This window comes from Globicephala melas, chromosome 1 (genome assembly GCF_963455315.2).
Source record: "Globicephala melas chromosome 1, mGloMel1.2, whole genome shotgun sequence".
Lineage (NCBI taxonomy): Eukaryota > Metazoa > Chordata > Mammalia > Artiodactyla > Delphinidae > Globicephala > Globicephala melas.
The window spans coordinates 86,261,280-86,282,972 of NC_083314.1; the positions used below are offsets into that span (position 1 = coordinate 86,261,280).

A 21,693-nucleotide genomic window follows, 5' to 3' on the forward strand; every position below is an offset into this window, starting at 1 on the left:
ATATATCATATACCTGTACAACTGAATCACTTTGCTGTACACCTGAAACTAACACAACACTGTAAATCAATTCTACTTCAATTTTAAAAAATAAAAATAGGATGTATTGCCAAAAAAAAATAATAATAACTTGTTCCATTAAAAAAGCCAGTCCCCACAAAGTACTGCATCTGTCCAAGGAAGCCTCTGAGGTTCCCTCTTCTGTAGACTGAGTGAGGTTTGATCCAGATAAGCCCTTTCTGTTTGGAAAGACATGTAGGAACATGGCCAGAGCACCATCTTGCCGTGCGATGGGCTGGGCAGGCCAGAGCCACTTCTCAGTGCCCAGAGAGCCTGTTCCAGGAGCGCCCGCCTGCTGCCCGGTGCCCCAAGCCAGGCAGAGCTCTCCTCACCATCTGCCGTGTGCTGGGCAGGGAGACGGGCCAGCAGATACTCCTTCACACGCTCACCTGCCTCTACCTTACCCTGCCCTGGCTCAGCACCCCAAGCCATTCCTTAGCCTGGCCACACACACCCAGCTTCCCTGTGAAGGAACTGAGAGCATTTCCTGAACCCAGAGGAAAGAGTGAATACAACCCATGAACAGCAGCCCCGCACCGTGGTCCAGCAACGCAAGAAGCGTACACTGAGGAGGGAGACCCCGTGGGTCTGAGTCCTTACACTGTCCAGACAGTTGGCAGGTCACTGAGTTGCTCAAGGCTGAGCCCCTTCCTTTGTAAAAGACAGACCACCAACCCCTTGTCCTAGGGTTCCTCTGAAGAGAAAAGAGGGGTGTGTGTAACGTGAACGGCCCACGTCTGGTGCTCAGGAAAGGACTATTCTCGAATGTATTGTGTATGTGAAAGTACATTGAAAACTAACTCTCAGGTTAGTTATACATGGCGTTTGTTGTCATTAGCAAATGTTATCAAAATAAGCACTAGTCAGACATTTCGTAAAGTTCAGTCAAGCAGCAGCAGGTTTCTCTTCCACTTTTTAATGTGCGCTATGGGGGAGATGCAGCAAAGAGGCCTGTCTGCCATCATTTTACATTTAGAAGGGCTCTCCCAGCTACAGCCTCCGTCCTTCCCTCTGATTTTCTTTTTCTTTTTTTTGAGGAAGTGCGCCAACCTATGGAAAGTCTCGTTAGAAAAGGGAGAGTCTCTCTCTGGCTGCAGGAACGCGGTGGATAATGTGTGGGACTCTTCCCAGGAAGGGGGTTACCAAGGGGTGTCGGCATTTGGGCTACCAGACTGCATTTTCACAGGCTCTCAGGAACAGAACTCTGCTGAGAAAAAATTGGAAAAGGGCATGGCCTCACCCCCATGTCAGTCAAATCCATTTCCCCCCGCAAATCCCATTGCAATAATATTTTTAGTATGAAAAACAGAAAACAAAAAAACCCCCTGGACTCCAGGAACAGCCTCCCTCAGTCAGTCATTTTGGACATTACAAAATGCTACCCAGGGAGATCGTGTTTATATGTTAGAGACAGTTGTAAGGTGGTGGTTCTCAGGGTGTGGACCCAGGACCCACAGCATGAGCATCTCCTGAGACCTAGTCAGACATGCACACTTGTAGGTCCCATCCCAGGCCTGCCGAATTAGGAATTCTGGGTTGGACCCAGCAATCTGGGTTTTTACAAGGCTTCCCTCCAGGTAATGCTGACGCGGGCTCAGATTCAAGAACCACCGGCTTGGGTAATGAGGTTGCCCTATAGTGAATTTCTAGGGAACAAACATTCATAAGCTTTTGCATACATGTTACTCCTGCAAGAATTAGATCTCGCATTTTCAGATTAGAAAATTGAAATCAGAGAAGTTGTGACCTGCCCAGAATCTCATACCTGATAAGTGGCAGAGCCAGGATTCGGGCCCAGGTCCCTCTGAGGCCCAGATGAAGGGAATGTAATGTAATGGATGAAAGCTTGGGCCCTGGAGCCAGAGTGTCAGGGTTGGAATCCCAGCTGTGTCACTTAAACGCTGTGTGGCTGTGTGCCCAGGCAAGTTGGTTAACCTCTCTGTGCCTCTATTTCCTCATCTCAAACTTCTACTTCATGTGGGTTTTGTGAAGATTCGATAAGATAATTCATGTAAGGTGTTGGAGCAGTATCTGGCATGTAGCAAGCACTCAATAGACGCTATTTTTATTGTTGTTGTTATACTGCTTCTCAATGTGGTGGAGTGGAAAGAACACATAGCAATGACCTCTGGGTCTTTTCCTTGGCCTTGACCAAGGTGATAGCCCCAAAGTGCTAATAAAAACAATCAACAGCCTCCCTTTCCCTCAAGGCTCTTTTAGAAGCCTCCCAGTCCAGCCCCAAGAGGCCCCAATGTTCACTTGAATCTCATAAAATAGCTGTTCCATTCCCTTGCCTGCCTCTAGCATGGACACATCATGTGCCAACCCCCAGCTATACATAGCCTGGGCCTCATCTGAGGGCAGTGGAAAGTGACAGATTACGAGAGATGAACGTCAGCTCTCCGGTTTCAGGGGAGGACACAAACAGTAGTTGAATTGCTTGACGTGTGGCCAGATGGTATCAGGGACAGTGGGTGAAAAGAGCTGTTTGGCTCTTGGCTTACGTGGAAAGACCAGGGTTGCAGCCAGGGTATTTTTAATGACTGGCCTGAGGGACATTCACTTGGAGCAAAGATCTGTGACATTTTCCCCCAAATTTCTCAGCCCTTGATTTTTTTCAGATTCTTGGCCCTGCAGAAAGTAACCCCCCCCTCAGCTCCCTTTAATAAGTAAACACTCCCTTGTCTCTGCTACCGCATGCCTCCCCAGCTTCCTCTGACCATGAAACAAATCAGTCTTTCTCCTCCAGGAAGACCATTCTTGGGAAGTGGTACAAATGTATCTTTCTTCCTGTCCGTCCTTGGTTTAGGGCTGAGATGTCCCACAAAGGGACTGGACTTGGAGGGACACACATAGACAGAGAGGGCATCTTGCATGTCCTGTCCTCTGAGGCCAAAGGGAACGTGTCCCCTGGCGCTGCTGTGTTAGTATCCCCTTCCCTTCGTGGCAAACTTTTTGACCAAGTGATCCACATCTGCTCTAATGTGTCCTTGCCACCCACTCGTCGGCCACACTCTCACTGCTTTGGCTTCTGTCCCAGCTCCTCGCTAAAGGTCACCCATGTCTTACTATCCTGAAAGGAGAGACCTCACAGTGGTCCCATCTCTGTGACTCCCTGCAACACTTGATCTGACCACCTGCTCTTTCTCAAGCTTCTCATGACTTCGGAGTCACGAGACTGTGTTCCTTGCTCTCCTACTTCTCCCACAGACCTCTCGGCCTCCACACAGCCTCCTTCTCTCACCTCCTACAAGGCGGCCAGTCCTGGACCCTGTGGTTTTCTCATACACTGTCCTCACTCCTTCACCCCTCACTTGCACAGTGCCTTCAGGAGCTCTCCCCTAAGCTCCAGGTTGGCACCTCCAGCTCTTGGCTGGATCTCCATGGCCGTGAACTCATTGCATCTAAATCCAAGCTGAGAAGCTGGCTCGTGGTCCTGGCATGCCCTCCTGACATCTCTGTTTGCCCTTCACTCTGTTCCCTGGCTGGAGACCCTGGAATCATCTTGCCTCCTTCTCTCCTTGGTTCCCCGCAGCTTCCCCAAAGTCATGAAATAGTTACCAGGTCTGAATGATTCTCAACCTCTAACATTACCTCACAAGTTACTGCATGGGCTGCCTTAGCTGGAGACCAGTCTTCTCCCCCTCAGTCTCCCAACCGGTCGCCTTCGATTCTACTCTCCTTTCTATCTGTCTGGTCTACGCCCTTAGATCAACCCTCTCCGAACTCAAATTAGCCATATTGTTCTTCTACTCAAACATCTCCCAGATCGGAACCGCTAGTCCCCATATTCCAAGTCCTATGTGCCCTTTTTCTAACATGCCTTAAATACACGACGCCTTTCAGCTCCCCTGAGAAGCCCTCTGCTCGAGGACAGAAGCCTCTTCTCTTACACTCACACTGTGCATCTGCCCCTCCAAACCTTCACCTATTTCTGCTGCTTTTTCTTCCTTGGATGTCTTTGCTGCTCTCCTCCGCTTATCCAGACACTCCTCCTGTTTCAAGGTCTAGCTGGTCTCCCCTCTTTCTTCCATTCATTTATTTAATAAACTAATATTTGTGAGCTCTCCTCTGCTCAGGTACTGTACTGGGTGCTGGAGATAGTATATGGAGAAAAGCAGACAGGGACATGGAGCTTACAGGCTCGCACGTGGACAGTTGATAGACAAATGATCGTATAAGTGCACGTGTACTTACAAACTGAGAAAGGGCTGTGAAGGGGAAGCACAGGGCACTATGGACAAGTGCAGAAAGGGCACCCAATTCAGACTGGGAGTCAGGAAACGCCTTTTGAGCAACTGACATTATGTGCAGACTTCAAGGAGAGATAGGAGTTGGCAAAGAGTGGAGGGAAAGATCTTTTAGGAAGAGGGAAGGGCATGCACAGAAGCAGAGCATGTTGAGTGTCTTTGTGTGAATACAACCAGGCATCCCTGTGGGCAGCTGCGGCCCATGTCTTGGTCTAGGACATGGGAGCTGAACGAGGTGATCCTGTGCAAAGACTTCCTGATTCAGGAAAGAATTTGCTGTTTTGAGCAGCCGAAGACGAGTGTGTTAAGTAAGAGGCAGAGTGGCCCCAAATGAGGCTGGAGAGGCAGGCAGGCCAAACCGTGCAGGGCATTGCTGGCTATGTTAGGGATTTTGGATTTCATCTTGAGTGCATAGAAATTAAATCTATACTCCTTATCACAGCTTATGAAGCTCTGTAGGATTTGACCTCCCTGCCCACGAGCTCTCTTGCTCTGTCTCCATAGCCCTTATTTTCTGTCCTAGTCCTTTAACACTTACCAGCTAATTTTTCATTAGCTTCCTCCCTAATGAAATCACAAGGTCCTTGACTCTGGAATGTGTCTTACACTTTTGTTTAGCATGGAACCTTGATCACGGTAGGTCCTCAATTAATAATTATTGTTCTTTTTCCATCCCAATATGTTAGGCTTTGGTATTTCTGAATTAGTACAAGGTTCAGAACCCTATCCAGCTGTCAGAATAGTAAGAAGAAAATATAACACTTATTAAGCACTTACTGCATGCCAAAAACTGTGTCAAGAACTTTACACATTATCTCGTTTAATCTTCTTCAAAACAGCCTTATGAAATAGATATTGGTATTGTCCATATTTTACAGAAGAGTGAGCACTTATGACCAAGTCAGGAATCCAGGTCTCTGATGCCAAGCTGTGTACTCTTAACCACTAGGATTCCTGGGTCATTTATTCATTTAAAGCTGAGATCTATTTCTACCACATCATTACAGAGGTAACAATGGTACAATAAATACCTATACAATGCAAAATTTAAAAAGAGAAAGGACAGGGGGCTTCCCTGGTGGTACAGTGGTTGAGAATCCACCTGCCAATGCAGGGGACACGGGTTCGAGCCCTGGTCCCGGAAGATCCCACATGCCGCGGAGCAGCTAAGCCCGGGTGCCACAACTACTGAGCCTGCACTCTACAGCCCGCGAGCCACAACTACTGAAGCCCGCATGCCTAGAGCCCGTGCTCCACAACAAGAGAAGCCACCACAATGAGAAGCCTGTGAGCCGCAGCAAAGAGTAGTCCCTGCTCGCTGCAACTAGAGAAAGCCCATGCACAACAAAGAAGACCCAACACAGCCAAAAAATAATAAATAAATAAATAAATTTATTAAAAAAAAGAGAAAGGACATACTATGACTATCCACATTTTTACTACTGAGTTATGCATATTATTTAATATAACTTTTTTATATAAAGTTATTTTTGTACTCAAAGGAATCAGCAATGGTCAAAGCAAATCCTAATGTTCTTGGAAAGAATGAGCACTGCACCAATGCCCAGCGGCTGCATGTACCAACTGATGAGACAACCCCATTCTCTAGGATGGACAAGAGGCAAGACCATCCGAGAAGTAACCAACCAACCAACCAACCAACCAAACAGACAAAACCAGCAGGGGAAAGATTATAAGTCAACAGGAGAAAACTGGAGTCCGATCTGAAAAGAGTATTCCAGTTTCCTGGGAATTTAGGAAACATATTGACTCTATCTTTTCTCCTCCTCATGGTTGTAAATTTTAATCACTGTAATTGGTAACAATTTCCTCTTCGCCCTTTGGCTCAAAAGACTCTTAAACTTTTGAAGTACTTGGGCCAGTCCATTCATTCATCCAAAGTATGCTGAGTGTCTCTAAGGAACGATATGAGATACAAAAGAAGCACAAAATGGGCTTTTTCTCCTTAGGGAGGGAAGATGCCCAATACAGAACCCTAGTGATTGCAGAATAAGAGCCAGAGTGCTGTGTCCCTGTAATGGGCTATTGGAATTCACAAAAACGAGGCTGGACTCAAAGATGAGTCTGGAGCTGGGCTTTGCATCCAAGGCCAGGCTGGCAGCAACTGGAGTGAGCCCGGTGGGATAGTGGTGCAAGAGAATGGAAACTATGAGCTGGAGATCTAGGACCAGAGCAAAGGTGGAGATGAAGCCAAGGGGGAGAGGCAGACAGTGTCTGGCCAGCCCCATCAGCCCAGCAGGGGTTCTTGATCCTGGAGAGAATGGTCATGTTAGGAGTCAGCCCAGAAGTTCCCAGTCTTTCGCCACAGCCCTTCTCCCCCATCCATCTCACTGCTCTCTCTCGGGTGGCTGCCAGCCCTGGCCACCCTTGACCTAGGCCCAAGAAGGGTGCTTGCTAGGGCTGATGGAAGTGATGACAGAGCTCAAGTGGGCAGGCTTTGGGCCTAATCGCCGTGGGAGGCGAGAGTGACAGGACGCCGCAGGGATTGTGTGTAAGGGTACCAAGGAGAAGGTGGGCAGGTGTCAGCTAGCACAGGTCCCTGGGCCATCTGTGACTGCCAGCTCTGTCTATCCATCCATGCCTAGGATGATAATTGGCTGTGCTTAAACAGAAAAGCCGAAAAACAGAACTGAGTTTGCCTGAGCTAGCACCTTCTACTCATAAATCTTCAAATGTCACATATAAATACCAATAAGGTAATGAGAAGGGCATGCTTTACAAGCCTAGGAAAGGCACACATTGGCATCTACCTAAGAAACCAATAAAATGTGGTGATGTATGTCTAGGAGAGGTCAGAGTTAAATTCTCTGTTTAATTCTCAGTTAATCTCTAATATTCTTACTATTATTAATATTTCTCTCCTACACTTAAGGTGAAGTGGCCAACAGGGCTAAGCATGGCCCGTGGGTCACAGCTGGAAAATATTATGCCAAGCACTTTTGGATGAACTGACCAGCATTTATAGCAGTTTTCCGGAGTGTGGTACGGGACCTGCTGCGTCAGAATCATGGGGCTTGGTAGTGTGGTTTATGAAAATGTAGACACTTGAGCTCCACCCCAGCTCTATTCTCTACTTTCCGGTGCTGAAGCCCGGGAAGCCCCATTTTAACCAGTGCTCCAGGTGATTCTTATGCACACAGAAGTTTAAGAACCACTGTTAGAGGCTCATGCTTTAGGAGTTGGGAAACTTACTAATATCACAAAGCCATCAGGTCTCATCATCATTAATTTTTAATGATAGAAAGGGAGCATTTAAGTTAAGGTTTTGATAGCACTAAATAGGACAGAGTGGCTTACACTGAAAACCAGAAAACTCATTCAAAAATAACCTTGTCTAATAAATTGAATGCAATAGACTAAAGCCAAGCGACTTCGCAGAAAGACCTGTTTAAGCATTACAGGGACACTCAAGATGAGTCATAATCTAAACACTGATGATGTCTTTCATCCTGAGCCTTTCCTAGTCTCAGTCAAAATCTAAGAAAGAAGAGAAAACCGCCTGAGGGGTGCGGGTGTCATTTGTTATCTGTGTCGTGTCCACCCCCCCCACCCCCGCCATCACCAGAGGCACTCCACAGAGCAGCTGTCTGCGCTTCCGCCCAATATCCTTAGCCTTAGAGGAACTTAAAACTCTAAAACTTTTAGGGAGTTCCCTGGAATGCTAGTGGTTAGGACTCAGCACTTTCACTGTCATGGCCCAGGTTCAATCCCTGGTCAGGGAACTAAGATCCTGAAAGCCATGGGAAACAAAACAAAACAAACAAACAAACAAACAAAAAACTCTAAAACTTTTAGGAAAAAATTAGAAAAAAATTTCAGGATACGGGATTAGGCAAAGAGTTCTTAGACTTAACACCAAAAGCACAATCCGTAAATGGAAAAACTGATAAATATGACTTCATCAAAATTAAAAACTTTTGTTCTGTGAAAGACCCTATTAGGAGGGTGAAAAGATAAGCTACAGAGTGGGAGAAAATATTTGTAAACCACATATCCAACAAAGGACTAATATTTAAAGAGCTCTCAAAACTCAACTACCAAAAGTAATCTATTTGGAAAATAGACAAGAGACGTGAACAGGTATTTCATGGAAGACAGTTTACTGATGGCAAATAAGTTCATCATCATTAGCCATTAGCAAAATGCATTAAAACTGTAACGAGATATCACCACACATCTATTAGAACAGCTAAAATAAAAATTAGTGACGATAGCAAATGTTGGTAAGGATGCAGAAAAACTGGATCTCTCATCACTACATTGCTGTTGGGAATGTAAAGTGGTACAGCCACTCGGGAAAACAATCAGCAGTTTCTTTAAAAACTATGCAATTATGATACAACCCAGCAATTTCACTCCTGAGCATTTATCGTAAAGAAATTAATACTAACCTTCACACAAAAAACTGTACATGAATGTTTATAGCAGCTTTATTCATAATAGCCAAAAGCTTGAAACAGCCCAGATGTCCTCCAATGGGTGAATAATTGAAGAAACTGTGGTACCTCCGTACCACGGAAATACTGCTCAGTAATACAAAAGAATGATCTATTAATATACACGAGAATCTGGATGAATCTCCAAAGCAATATGATGAGTAAAAAAAGACCAACACAAAAGGTTACATATTATATGATTCAACTTATATAACATTCTTGAAATGAAAAGAAATGGGGAACAGATTAGTGGTTGCCAAAGGTGAGGGAAGAGATGAAGGTGTGGTTGCCAAGGGTTAGGGAAGGGATGAAGGTGGAAGCAAGTGGATGTGACTATAAAAGGACAACATGAGGGATCCTCTTGGTTACGTTCTGCATCTTTACTATATAAATGCCAATATGCAGTTTTGATATTGTATTATAGTTTTCCAAGACGTTACTTTGGAGCAAACTGGGTAAAATGTATGAGGGATCTCTCTGTATTATTTCTTACAACTGCATGTTAATCTACAATTATTTTTTTTTAATTGTAAATAAAGAAATGTAATATTAGTATTACATGATCTTTTTGGTAGCTTCTCCACTCTATTCTATTTTAAGCTTCCATTCAGCCTGATGGCAGGAATTAGATCTAAGGCAACTGAGGGTCTCCCTACTTCCTTATATCTAAGTTTCAGGGAGCTTAACACGATGTCAGTCTTGTGCTTGGTGTCATCATCTAGGCTGGTGTCCACCCAGAGTAGTTTACAGCCATCTGTCCACCTGACACTGTTGTATCCTCTTCACCTTCGGGGCTATACTTCCACCCAGGTACTCTGATAGTTCTTCTTCTCAACTGGAAGCAGGAAAACTTCAGAGGCTGTCTCTGGTCTTTTTACCAGATACACTCAATGGGCATTCTTACTCCTCAAGCCCACGGGGTGGAGGGACTTGAGGATTATCTTGGGTACTGGGGTCACAGGTCTCCTTTGTCCTAAGGTCCCTCAGCCTATCCGGCATCTTTTGAGACCCCACCGAACCCAAGGTTCATTTGGTAGCTGCGATGGGCTCCAGGCCCCATGTTAGGTATCTGTGGGTATCTAGTACTTTTTGCTTCCTTTCTGATCCTGCTGTCTCCCAATTCAAATGTTATCTACCCTGAGGGCAGAGAAGGGTGTGCGACAAGGTCTTCCAAATCTTATACCTTAGATCTGGTCCTTACACTTTTCTCTCCTTCCTTCTCAGAATTCTACTGAATCATCCTTCTCCTGAGGGCATAAGCATAGAACCCCTACATTGCTGCTTGAACTGGTCACAGAGTAACAGGAAGTATGGAGGAAAATCCTCTTGTCAACATATCAACATAGTATCCCGTGGTATTTTCTACAGTCTTTCTGATCTTGATTCACTTACTCTCCCACTTGTCTCTCCCTTCAGCTTGTGGCCCAAGTCCTGGAACATAAAGATATAGGCTTTGTGATGGTGGATGCCAAGAAAGAAGCCAAGCTTGCCAAGAAACTGGGTAAGTGTGATTTTCTTTGAGATATATCATGAAGAAACAAATGTGTCTTGCCAAAAAAAAAAGTACGGTCATTTTTTCTTGCATGATAACTAGACTATTTTTGAATAGATTTAAAAAGATCCTGCATACCTTAGTCTTGGCTTGGGGAAGAGTCTCACAAAAGTAAATACAGGTCTGAATTAAATAATTTCACATTAGTCATCTAATATATCTTTGTATCAGTACAAGGAAGAGGGTTTCTTCCTGGAGAAATGGACACTAAAGATTCAAACCTTGGGCTTCCCTGGTGGCGGAGTGCTTGAGAGTCCGCCTGCCGATGCAGGGGACACGGGTTCGTGCCCCGGTCCGGGAGGATCCCACATGCCGCGGAGCGGCTGGGCCCGCGAGCCATGGCTGCTGAGCCTGCGCGTCTGGAGCCTGTGCTCCTCAATGGGAGAGGCTACAGCAGTGAGAGGCCCGCGTACCGCAAAAAAAAAAAAAAAGATTCAAACCTTTATTTCCAGCTTCTAGATCATGTTAAAAGGCTAGCTTCTCGATGGCGTTGGGAACTATAAGTTAGGAATTTGGAAGTAACATATACACACTACTATAAATAAAATAGATAAACAACAAGGACCTACTGTATAGCACAGGGAACTATACTCAATATTCTGTAATAACCTATATGGGAAAAGAGTCTAAAAAAACCAAATATATATGCATGTATAACTGAATCACTTTGCTGTACATATGAAACTAACACAACATTGTAAATCAAATATACGTCAATTAAAAAAAAAAAGCCTAACCTCTCTATCTCCCTGACATGGTGATCTCTTTGAGGGAGATCAAATCTCTTTTTCCAACACCTATTATTTCCTGACCTCTTGGCTGAAGCAGCCAACAAAGAATGTCATTAATAGTAGTGACTCTAGGGTCCCAGTGGTTTCTAAATTTAAGTCCAAAGCCCAGCTGGGCATTGTCACCAAGGATGAAAGGGAGGATTTAGATGAGGTATGGTTAAGCAAGCGACTGCACAGTGCAAGTTGTAATCTCTTGTGTCAATATGTCATGGTTAAGTGCAAGTGCACTTCAAGATTCTTACACCTCTAATCCCAAGGAGAGAGAATATAGGTTACTCTGCTGTGTTGAAACACCCCCAGATGTGTATTGCCCATTTCACTTTTTCTGCATGACCAGTGAAGGATGGCTATTAAAAGAGAGCAGGAGGTTATAAAACAGGACCTTTGAAGAAAGGTTAATTGGATTTGGAGTAGTAAGCACAGGATAAAAAAGATTAGTGGTCGGGCTTCCCTGGTGGCGCAGTGGTTGAGAGTCCGCCTGCCGATGCAGGGGACACGGGTTCGTGCCCCGGTCTGGGAAGATCCAACATGCCGCGGAGCGGCTGGGCCCGTGAGCCATGGCCGCTGAGCCTGCGCGTCCGGAGCCTGTGCTCCGCAACGGGAGAGGCCACAACAGTGAGAGGCCCGCGTACCGCAAAAAAAAAAAAAAAAAAAAAAAAAAAAAAAAAAAGATTAGTGGTGGTTCAGTAAATACCTTCAGGCACACGAAAGTGCATTATCTTAGAGAATTTCAAACAACTGTTTTCTATTTTATGTTCAAGAATAGCTTTTTTAAAGAAAGATTTAAATTGTAAGAAACAATATTTAAAAAAAAGAAACAATATTTAGGGTTAGCTACAAGGAAGAACTCATGACTATAAAATAATAATGAATTATTAAGAATGCCTGGGGTATCTCTTTCCCTGGAGATAAATTAAGAAGTTTTTTCCCTTGAGCAGGGGAACAAAGCATGTTCAACTCTTTCCCTAGTCAAAAGCAAGTTGATGAGCTATCCAGCGCCTCTTGATACCCTAGTCTTCTCCCTTCCCACTGTTTTTTTTTTTTTTTTTTTTTTTGCGGTACGCGGGCCTCTCACTGCTGTGGCCTCTCCCGTTGCGGAGCACAGGCTCTGGACGCGCAGGCTCAGTGGCCATGGCTCACGGGCCCAGCCGCTCCGCGACATGTGAGATCTTCCCAGACCGGGGCACGAACCCATGTCCCCGGCATCAGCAGGCGGACTCTCAACCACTGCGCCACCAGGGAAGCCCTCCCTTCCCACTGTTTTAATGAGAAGTTGAATTTGGGAGAATTTCCAGTAAATTTAGTTAGAGGAAAACGCTGGTGTTCCAGAAATCTAAAAATTTACGGAGGACAAGCTGGGTAAATATTCATAAGAATGGACTGGTGGATATCCTCCCCATGGAGGATGTGATGGGGGTTTAAATGTCTAAATGAACCTCTAAATGAAATGGGGCGGGTTCTTTCTGACTATTCGATCCTCGGAGTTTACAGGACAGTTGTATTTTGTGAACCTGCTCCGTGATCTCCATCCCCATTTCCATGTGCCCGAGTTTGGTCTCTGGACTGGTGCAACAACCTCCTAACTGGTTTCACTCAGAGAAAAATCTAACAGCGGGACACTGGCTGAGGTTCCCCATGGCACCCTTTGTGATCAGTCACTGTCTGCTTCAGGGATACCTGGCCCATTGCTCCTTTAGGTTTACAGACGGTGCTCCGTGGTGTGCCACGGGTTCTTCAGAAGTGCCCTGGGACACGGTGGGCAGCCTCCCTTTCCTAGAGGTTCTGCAGAAGAGTTCATCTGGAGAAGGCATCCTTCAGCTAATCCGAGAGTTTGAAAGCAATTAATCTAAGGAATTAAGGATGCCATGCCATTGGACTTAAGGCCAGCCTCAGCTATTTAGCATCCCCGGGGGGAAATGCAGTTCTCCAGCAAGCATCTGTGAAAGTACACAGCATTACGCTGAGAGTGATGGAGGGTAGGAAAGAAGATGCAGAACCTGCCCTTGCAGCGTTATCAGCAGACTGGGAAAAGATGTGCAGAATTCAGTTACAATAGAAAAGCAAGCTGTTCATTCTGGCTGCAAACATTTATGGGGGGCCCAGTGTGTCCAGACTCCATTCGAGGCGCTGGGATCCCAAGAGGACAGCAGCCCTACCCTTATAGAGGGCTCGCTGTTATAGCGAATACCTCTAAATGGAGCTGAGAGCAGATCTATAATGGCAAGGGAGATTGGAGCGGCCTTCTCTGGAAAAATGAGTCGTAAGCTGAGACCCAAAGGAGTTGACCGAGATGGGCAAGGGGGTGGTGGTGGTGGTGAAGGTCACTCTAGGCCCAAGGAGAACATCTGTGCAGAGAATCATGTGCTGTGATTTTTCCTTCATGTTCCCTTTCACAGCAGCTCTTGGACAAAAAGCCAAGGGAGTTGCACAGGGATGAGGAGTGCAGTTCTCAAGGGAGCACGGGTCCACCCAAGGGAGGATATAAAGGATAGGGCTGGCACTAGGTTGTGGAAGGGCTTGAATGTCAGGCTAAAAAGCCAGGTAGGCAGTGGGCATGAAAACTTTTTGATAAGAAGAATGGGGTCAGCAATACTTTTGGAAAATTAAAGCAGTGGTGGAGTGGAGATTAGATTTTTGGTTCTTGACTAGTTCATTTTGAGTTTCCACTCTGGGAGCCCTTCAGAGGTGTGGCTGCAAGGGAACTGATCCTAGGGTTCATGCTAGTTCCACTGAGCCTGACCTCATGTCACCCAGGGACCCTGAGCCAGACCGTGGCCAATAGGATGGCTCTTCCTACATTGAAATGACTTTATTTGGGGAACTCTTTGTTTCTTTTTCAGGTTTTGATGAAGAAGGAAGTCTGTATGTTCTTAAGGGTGATCGCACAATTGAGTTTGATGGCGAGTTTGCAGCTGATGTCTTGGTGGAGTTTCTCTTGGACGTAAGCATTTATGCACAGTGGCCCTGCATGGCGCTGTTTGGGTTCAAATACAGGGGGAAGTAAAAGCCCAAAGTAAGAACAGAGAAGGTGAATAAACTGACCTGGTCTAAGAAAGATATCTCAAGCTTCACAAAAAACTAAAGCATGTCTATATCACGGCAATACGTCTACTGGGAAGCTGGCCCTTCCATCACCTCAGAAACTATTTTTTAGGGTCACAAATTGGGACTGTGTAGTAGTAAGATGTTAATTCTCTTAGCAAGTATACACAAACATCCCCAGAATCCCCTTGGCTTTGTTCCAGGGCTTCTGAAGAAAAGTGTAGGAGAGAGAGTTGGATAGTCCCTGGAAGATGGGGTAGGGAGAGGGGTAACAGTCTGCTGAGTGACCCCTCAGGCAGGATGAAAAGAGGCAGGGCTAATGAGACACCCAATATCACACTCCCTCTCAGCCATGGAGGTCCAACACCCTGGGGTCCACGTGCTCAGGCAAACAGAGCAACAAACATTATAAAAATATTTTTCCATAGATAAACTCACACTTTCAATAACAGCTGTGAAGTCAAGTTCTTTTGAACACAGGCGCCTGTGCAGATATAGATCATCCATAATGGTGGTTCCTTATCTACCAGCTGGAATACAGTGGCCTATTGCCTTTTCCCCACTGCCTCAGAAACCCAGAGAGAGGGTCGGAAGTAAGTTGGAGGTTACTTCCTACAAAAAAGTGCGCATAGGCTCTGCTTGGCCCTCTCGCTAACCCATACCTATAAGCCCTCAAAAAAGCTGAGGGAGGCAACAGGATAACTGTGGGCCCCATGGCCCTGCTCTGGCTCTGTCAACCAGGACGGGGCTTTTAGATGCAAGTACCTTAAAGAAGAAGCAGCGTCATTGACCCACACAAATGGAAGACCAGGACGAGGGCAGATTTTAGGCTTGATGAGTCAGGGCTGTAGCTCTGTTTTTCTCTGTAAATCACAGATAATGCTCTTTTCGGGGTGTTGGCTTTGTCCTCAGGCTGACTGTTCTCAAGTTGGTTATAAGATAGCCAGAAGCAGGAGCTGATATATCACATTTCCTCATTCGTATCCACTGAGGGGGGGAGGGAAATCGGGCCTCCCGTTGCTCTCTTAAAAGGATAGTAGAACTTTCCCCAGGCCTTCAGGCTTATCTACCCTGGAGATTCATTGGCCAGGATTGGGTCACATGCCATTCCTGAATCAATAACCGGCAAGAGAAATGGAGTTGCCCCCAGACCGATCAGCCTACCCCTTGAGGTAAGGTCAGTTCCTCTAAGAAGAGAACTGTGCTCACGGGGGAAGGTGGGGTGGCCATTGAAGCACCAGGACCTAGTCCACAACTTCCCTCCAAAGCCCTCTATACATGTTCCTGATTTCCCCTCTGGGGAGGGAGAAGTTCTCTTATTTGAACAGCTTTTGTGTCGTGTGTGTGGCATTCCAGCTCATTGAAGACCCCGTGGAGATCATCAACAGCAAACTGGAAGTCCAAGCCTTTGAGCGCATTGAGGACCATATCAAACTCATCGGCTTTTTCAAGAGTGAGGACTCAGAGTGTAAGTTGTCTGTCAGCCCCAGCCTGTCACTCTAAAGGCTCTTTTCCCAACAAGGTGTGTTAGATTATCCAGAAAGAAGATGAGCCATTAGCACATCACGTGCTAGGTAGCATAGAGGGAGAATCTTCCTTGCACCCTATGGAATGGGACAAATGAGCAGAAATTATGCAAAACAGGCAGGGGAGCTGAAAGAACATTAAGGTTGGGTCTTGTTTGCTGACCTTGAAGGGGGCCGAGTATTTGATAGAAGAGAGAAAAGCCCTTCCTCCGCCTTTTCCACCTGCCCACCAACCCCAGATGGGGCAGAGAGTGGGCTGTCTCTCTGACATCGGCAGCTCCTGTGGTCAGCAGTTGGAGAGCTTCTCAGTTACTTGGACAGCATTAGAGGAAAATCTGGGTAGGGATGGGCTTGGGAGCTACAGCACAATGTGGAAGACTGCTGGCCAGCCCCCCTTGACCACCAAGGCTGCCTGCAACGGCACAGCCACGCCCTTTGGTACACTCCCTTGGAAAGCTTTGTGGCCAGCTTTGGGGTGGGCAGAGGAACATATCAGACATCACCACAACCCACACAGGGGTGATCGGCGTAGCGAGTGGGAGTCAGGAAGAGTCAGGAAGAGAAGGAACCAGGAAGGCCAACTACCTGAGGACACTTTTTTAAACTGCTTTGGCAACAAGGGCCCTATATGACTTAAGGCTTTTTCTGGTGTCTGAGCCTTGGAGAGAGGGACAGTGTTAGAAGGAGTGGGCATAACTATGAAAGAGAATCTGGTAGCATTCGTACGTGTGGGAGGTGCAAATAAGGGCTGCTCGTGACTATTTCTGGAAACTTCAAAATATTTTGAAATTATTTGTAAAGCCGTTTCTGTACCCCATCGGCCAACTGGCATCCTTAGTCATCTCATCAACAACCCACCTATTTTCTCTCTCTCATGACCCAGCTGTCTTCTCACTTGCTACATAAAAGCCTCTATTCACCCTCCTTAAGGGTGTGTTTGTGGGAAGGAGCCTAGCCAGGAAGTTTCAACCAAGTTCTTTAGGTGACTTTATTTCAATGTTCACATTCCTATATAGATGCTGACTACTCCGGGGTGCTTCTCCTGACCCCTTCTACCTTCTCCTCTTTATTTCACTTCCTTCTATTTCCCTTAATCTTTTTCTGCCTTCCCCGACCCCCTCAATTGTTTCTATCCATTTCCATCCTTCTGTTTCTCTCTCTTCCTCCATTAAGCTCAGGATAGCGTATAGGGAGGGAGACGAGGCCAAGATTGGGATAAGAAACACATCTTCCAGGGAATTCCCTGGTGGTTCAGTGATTAGAACTCTGTGCTCTCACTGCCGAGGGCCAGGATTCGATCCCTGGTGTGGGAACTAAGATCCCACAGGCCGCACAGTGTGGCAAAAAACAAAACAAAACACATCTTCCAGTTTATACCTTCCCCCACCCTAAATGAATAACAATAATAGCTCCATTTAACTAACATATATCCTATGCCAGGGCCCATGCAAGGAGCTTTCTGTAGACGCCTTAGTTTCATTCTCACAACTAGCCTGTAAGGCAGTTACCATCATTATCAGCATTTTAATGATGAGGAAATGAAGGAACAGAAGGGTTGAGTGAACTCACCCAGTATCACACAGCTAGCAAATAAATGGTAAAGCCAAAGTTTACACCCCAGACATCTGACTTTAATGCTCATACACTGAACTACTGGGCTGCACTTTCAAGACTTCACAGCTTTGTCGGGTCATGGCACACATGAAATGTGACCATGTTTGTAAGACACATAGTGGTAAACTGGAAGAGATTTACTTGGGCTTAGCAAAAAAAAAAAAATTTACCTTCTTAATATAATAATATACAAAATAATAGGAAAGATATCAAATATTACATTGTATAAAACTTCCAAGTAAAATATTTTTAGATTTTGAATGAAAATCTTGTGCTTGTTTCTAAGAATACAGCTTTTGAAATTAGGTTTTATGCTTGAAATAGCAACATACCGTTCCTGATCAAGGTTTTTTTTTTTTTTTTTTTTTTTTTTGCGGTATGCGGGCCTCTCACTGTTGTGGCCTCTCCCATTGTGGAGCACAAGCTCCAGACGCGCAGGCTCAGTGGCCGTGGCTCACGGGCCCAGCCGCTCCGCGGCATGTGGGATCTTCCCAGACCGGGGCACGAACCCGTGTCCCCTGCATCGGCAGGCAGACTCTCAACCACTGCGCCACCACGGAAACCCCTGATCAAGGTTTTAAATGATCTCTTTAAATTCTGGATAGTCACCCTTGACCAGAGACTTTGCTGGCACATGTGGATGGTGGCAAATGACAGGACAACATTCACTGCTTTTTCTTTGATTGATGAACCATCTTTTCTTGCCATTGAACAGAATTTAGATAATCTAATCTCTAAATTGTCCTTCAGGAATGTGAGCATTCTTTCCATCTAACAGCTATTACTTTCCTTTTCAATGACAAATGTAGTGTTAATATTTCTTATGATCATTTGAATAGATTTCAAATCCAACTGAGCTCTTTTTTTTTTTTTTTGCGGTACGCGGGCCTCTCACTGTTGTGGCCTCTCCCGTTGTGGAGCACAGGCTCCGGACGCGCAGGCTCAGCGGCCATGGCTCACGGGCCCAGCCGCTCTGCGGCATGTGGGATCTTCCCGGACAAGGGCACGAGCCCGTGTCCCCTGCATCGGCAGGCGGACTCTCAACCACTGCGTCACCAGGGAAGCCCGGCTCTTTCATATTATATATTTCAAAATAAGAATGAAGCATTTCCTTAGGAATATGCAATTATCGCTCTACTGGTCTTACACTTTTTCTTAAGATTTAAATAATAAAATTACTAGTGAGTCATTTTAACCTCCTTTTTAAGGTTAAATTTTTGCTTTTAAATTGACAAACTTTGTCAGTACACTGTGTATTTCACACGGTCCTTGGAATTTTCAGTTAACTTCATTCAGGATCTCAGCAAGGTCCGGCATGTTTTGAAGCCAATAATTTATGCTTTGAAGAGTTTTTAACATAATTCAGTTTTTTCAATTCACCTCTTAGCTCATAAACTCTTAGTAAAATTCCCCTGGGACAGTTAGACTGCTTTAGTGTGAAACAGCAGAGACAGGTCTTCTGAACCCATTTCTTCACCTAGAGCTAAGAAGAGAAGGGGCTATCAAGATTTGGTTGTTACCAGGATCACCTGTTTAATAACAATCTTACATGTGGAATTCAGACCAATAGGTGAAGTTTATATAACAAAGAATTTCTGTGAATAAATCCTGCTTGAATATCAAGATTTTCAGAATGAACTTGACAACACAGTCGTTACACCTTCTTGTCATTACAGCCTCACTATCAGTTCTGAAGCCAAAGGCCTACAGTCCTCTTTAATGAATCAATTAATTATATTATGTCCAATTATTATTTTTGAAAGAAATATTTTTAATTTACAAAGACAAACAATACATTATGAAAACTCCATCTAGAATTAGATTGGCTAATTGTTAATATTTACAGGCATTAGAAAAAAGAAAGAAGGAAGGTAGGAAGAAAGGATGGTAGGAAGGAAGGGATAAATTGAATAATTCAGAAAATTAAGAAAATCAGTTTTGTCCTCTTTAGGAATACCTAATGCCATATTTTGTTGATAATACTGATTACGATGATTACTAACCTAATAAACAGATAGCAATCATGCATTCCATCGGTGTTAGTAGAAAAATATGAACATTACAGTAAATTAAATCAAAAGAAAAAAATTAAATACTTTAGAGTCTCACAAACCAAAAAACTTCACTGATGATAAACAACCTTGGACTAAAGTAACAATCACACCGAGAAGATCCAGTGGGGAAGACGGGGGAGCAGCCTCTCTCTAGCTGTGATGCTCGCTAGTCTTAGGCACAAAATAATTGTTATTGAAACAGAACATTTATAGAGGGAGCCATTGTTTTCAAATATAATATTAACTACCGTAAAGTCTGAATGGCTGTAGAAAACACCTAGAAAGATTTATCACCAAAAAAATTTATGTCTATCAAGCTCCTTGTAACATACCCGTGGCCATCACACACTGGCTGAAAGCATCAGGATGTTCTACTTGGCATTCCCATCTCTCTGTCTGTTTCTTCTTGCCTTTCAAAAGAGGCCAAGGTCAGTGGGTGGGGAAGCTAGGAGTGGATAAGGCACCCAGGGAAGCAGTTGTTGAGAGTCCTATACTTCTGCTGTAGTTTGAGGGTGATTGGTCAGGAAAGTTTAATGGAACAGAAGGCATTGGCTTTGCAAACGGTCCCAAGCTTTTCTGTAGAACAAGAACAATGGAGGCAGTGGAGAAACTGGAAGGATTTAAAACATAAGTAGACTGGAATAGGCTTAGCAGAAAAGGCTGCCTAAGAGATTTGGTACCGGATTAGAAAGGACCTGGAAGAACTGGGAGGCTATATCTTCCAGGGAGGTTGGGCATGAAAGTCCATCTCCAGCTTGAGCGTGTAGCTATGGATGCTAGCGTTGAGCGAGCGTGACAAGAACTTCCTAGGGGAACTCAGCTGATGGTTAAGAATGCCAACCTGGGGGAAATGTGGAGCTAAAGGGTCAATACCCAGTACGGAAAACCCGGAGGGATGGGCAAGAAAGGTGAGAAAATGCTAAGACACGTCTGCAATAAGCTGGAGGTTGAAGGCTGGATGTTCAGGAGCCCATTCCAGAGGAGAATGAGGAAACAAACAAACAAAAACAGGACACGAGGGCAGGAAAAATCTAGGGAATCACATGAGATCAATAGAGCAGAAGACTAGACCGGGTTTCCTGGAAGACAGCTGTTGTTTGGGCAAGGCTAAAGGCTCAACCACAGTTTGAAGCACCAACTTGGAGAATTACCTTTCTCTACCCTTCTTCATCTTGAAAGGGATGTAGATTGGCTCCTCAAGTGAAGAAGAGAGATCTCTGGACACAGATCAGGGCCATTCTTTCTATGACGATAGGGGGTCATGGAGGTGGGGAGAGGTTCACCCGGAAGAGGGGGTCTGGGAAGAGGGGACAGAGGATTCTCATGGAGCCCACTGCTGCCTTAGAGAGACGTAAATAACACGTACGGCTATAACCACTCCACTTTCTATACTCTCCCACTGTCTCTCTATTCATTCTCCACATCTCTCACCCATCTTCTTCCCCTCCACCTAATCCTCTATCCCAACTCTCAGGTTTTGTGATATATTTTCTTTTTTTTTTTGCGGTACGCGGGCCTCTCACTGTTGTGGCCTCTCCCGTTATGGAGCACAGGCTCCGGACGCGCAGGCTCAGCGGCCATGGCTCACGGGCCCAGCCGCTCCGCGGCATGTGGGATCTTCCCGGACCGGGGCACGAACCCGTGTCCCCTGCATCGGCAGGCGGACTCTCAACCACTGCGCCACCAGGGAAGCCCTATGATATATTTTCTGATGACACAACTACTTTTATGAGGAATGAGTTTGTGTAAACGTGTATCAGTTTGTACAGCTGTTCTTGTAAATTTTTCAACCCCTGTCTCGCCTGTGTTTATTGTGCTTTCCTCCATTCTAGCAGCTATCACTTGCATTGTGGTTCTTTAAGGGCCCATAACCCTCCTTGGCTGTGAGCCTTTGAGATCAGTGTCCTTGTCTTACTCGTCTTGGTGTCCCCTGAGTCAGCATGATTCTTGAAATGTTTTTCATTGAATATTAGAAAATTCTGCCTGCTCCTGGGATTCTAGCTAAAATTTATGCCTCTGATGATTAAGAGATATGAAATTCCATGAAATGGAAAAAAAGGTAATCTTGTTAAGAATGAATCATAGGTTCATTTACTCTCAGGATTATAGACTTTATGCAGAACAACCACCAACACCAACACCAACACCAACACCATTACCATCACCCTCACATATCAGACAGGAATACGAATGTCTTTACCAAACAATAACTATCTAGGTGTAGTGAGGCACAGCATGGCCACACTCATGTGGTCTCATGCTTATCTTGACCAGTTTAGATTCAAGTTTGGGGCCAGAATCAAGCAAGGGCTTGGTTAATTTTTTTTTTTTTTTTTTTGTCTGCATC

General features: G+C 45.2%; 1 protein-coding gene across 1 annotated transcript in view; it reads left to right on the forward strand.

Moving 5' to 3' along the window:
• CASQ2 (calsequestrin 2) overlaps positions 1-21,693 on the forward strand; it is a 63,636-nt gene that overhangs the window by 11,574 nt on the left and 30,369 nt on the right. Inside the window, exons 2-4 of the mRNA XM_030869352.2 lie at positions 10,184-10,268; positions 13,951-14,051; positions 15,509-15,620. Coding sequence (XP_030725212.1) covers positions 10,184-10,268; positions 13,951-14,051; positions 15,509-15,620 — 298 coding nt within the window. The remainder of the gene's footprint in view (positions 1-10,183; positions 10,269-13,950; positions 14,052-15,508; positions 15,621-21,693) is intronic.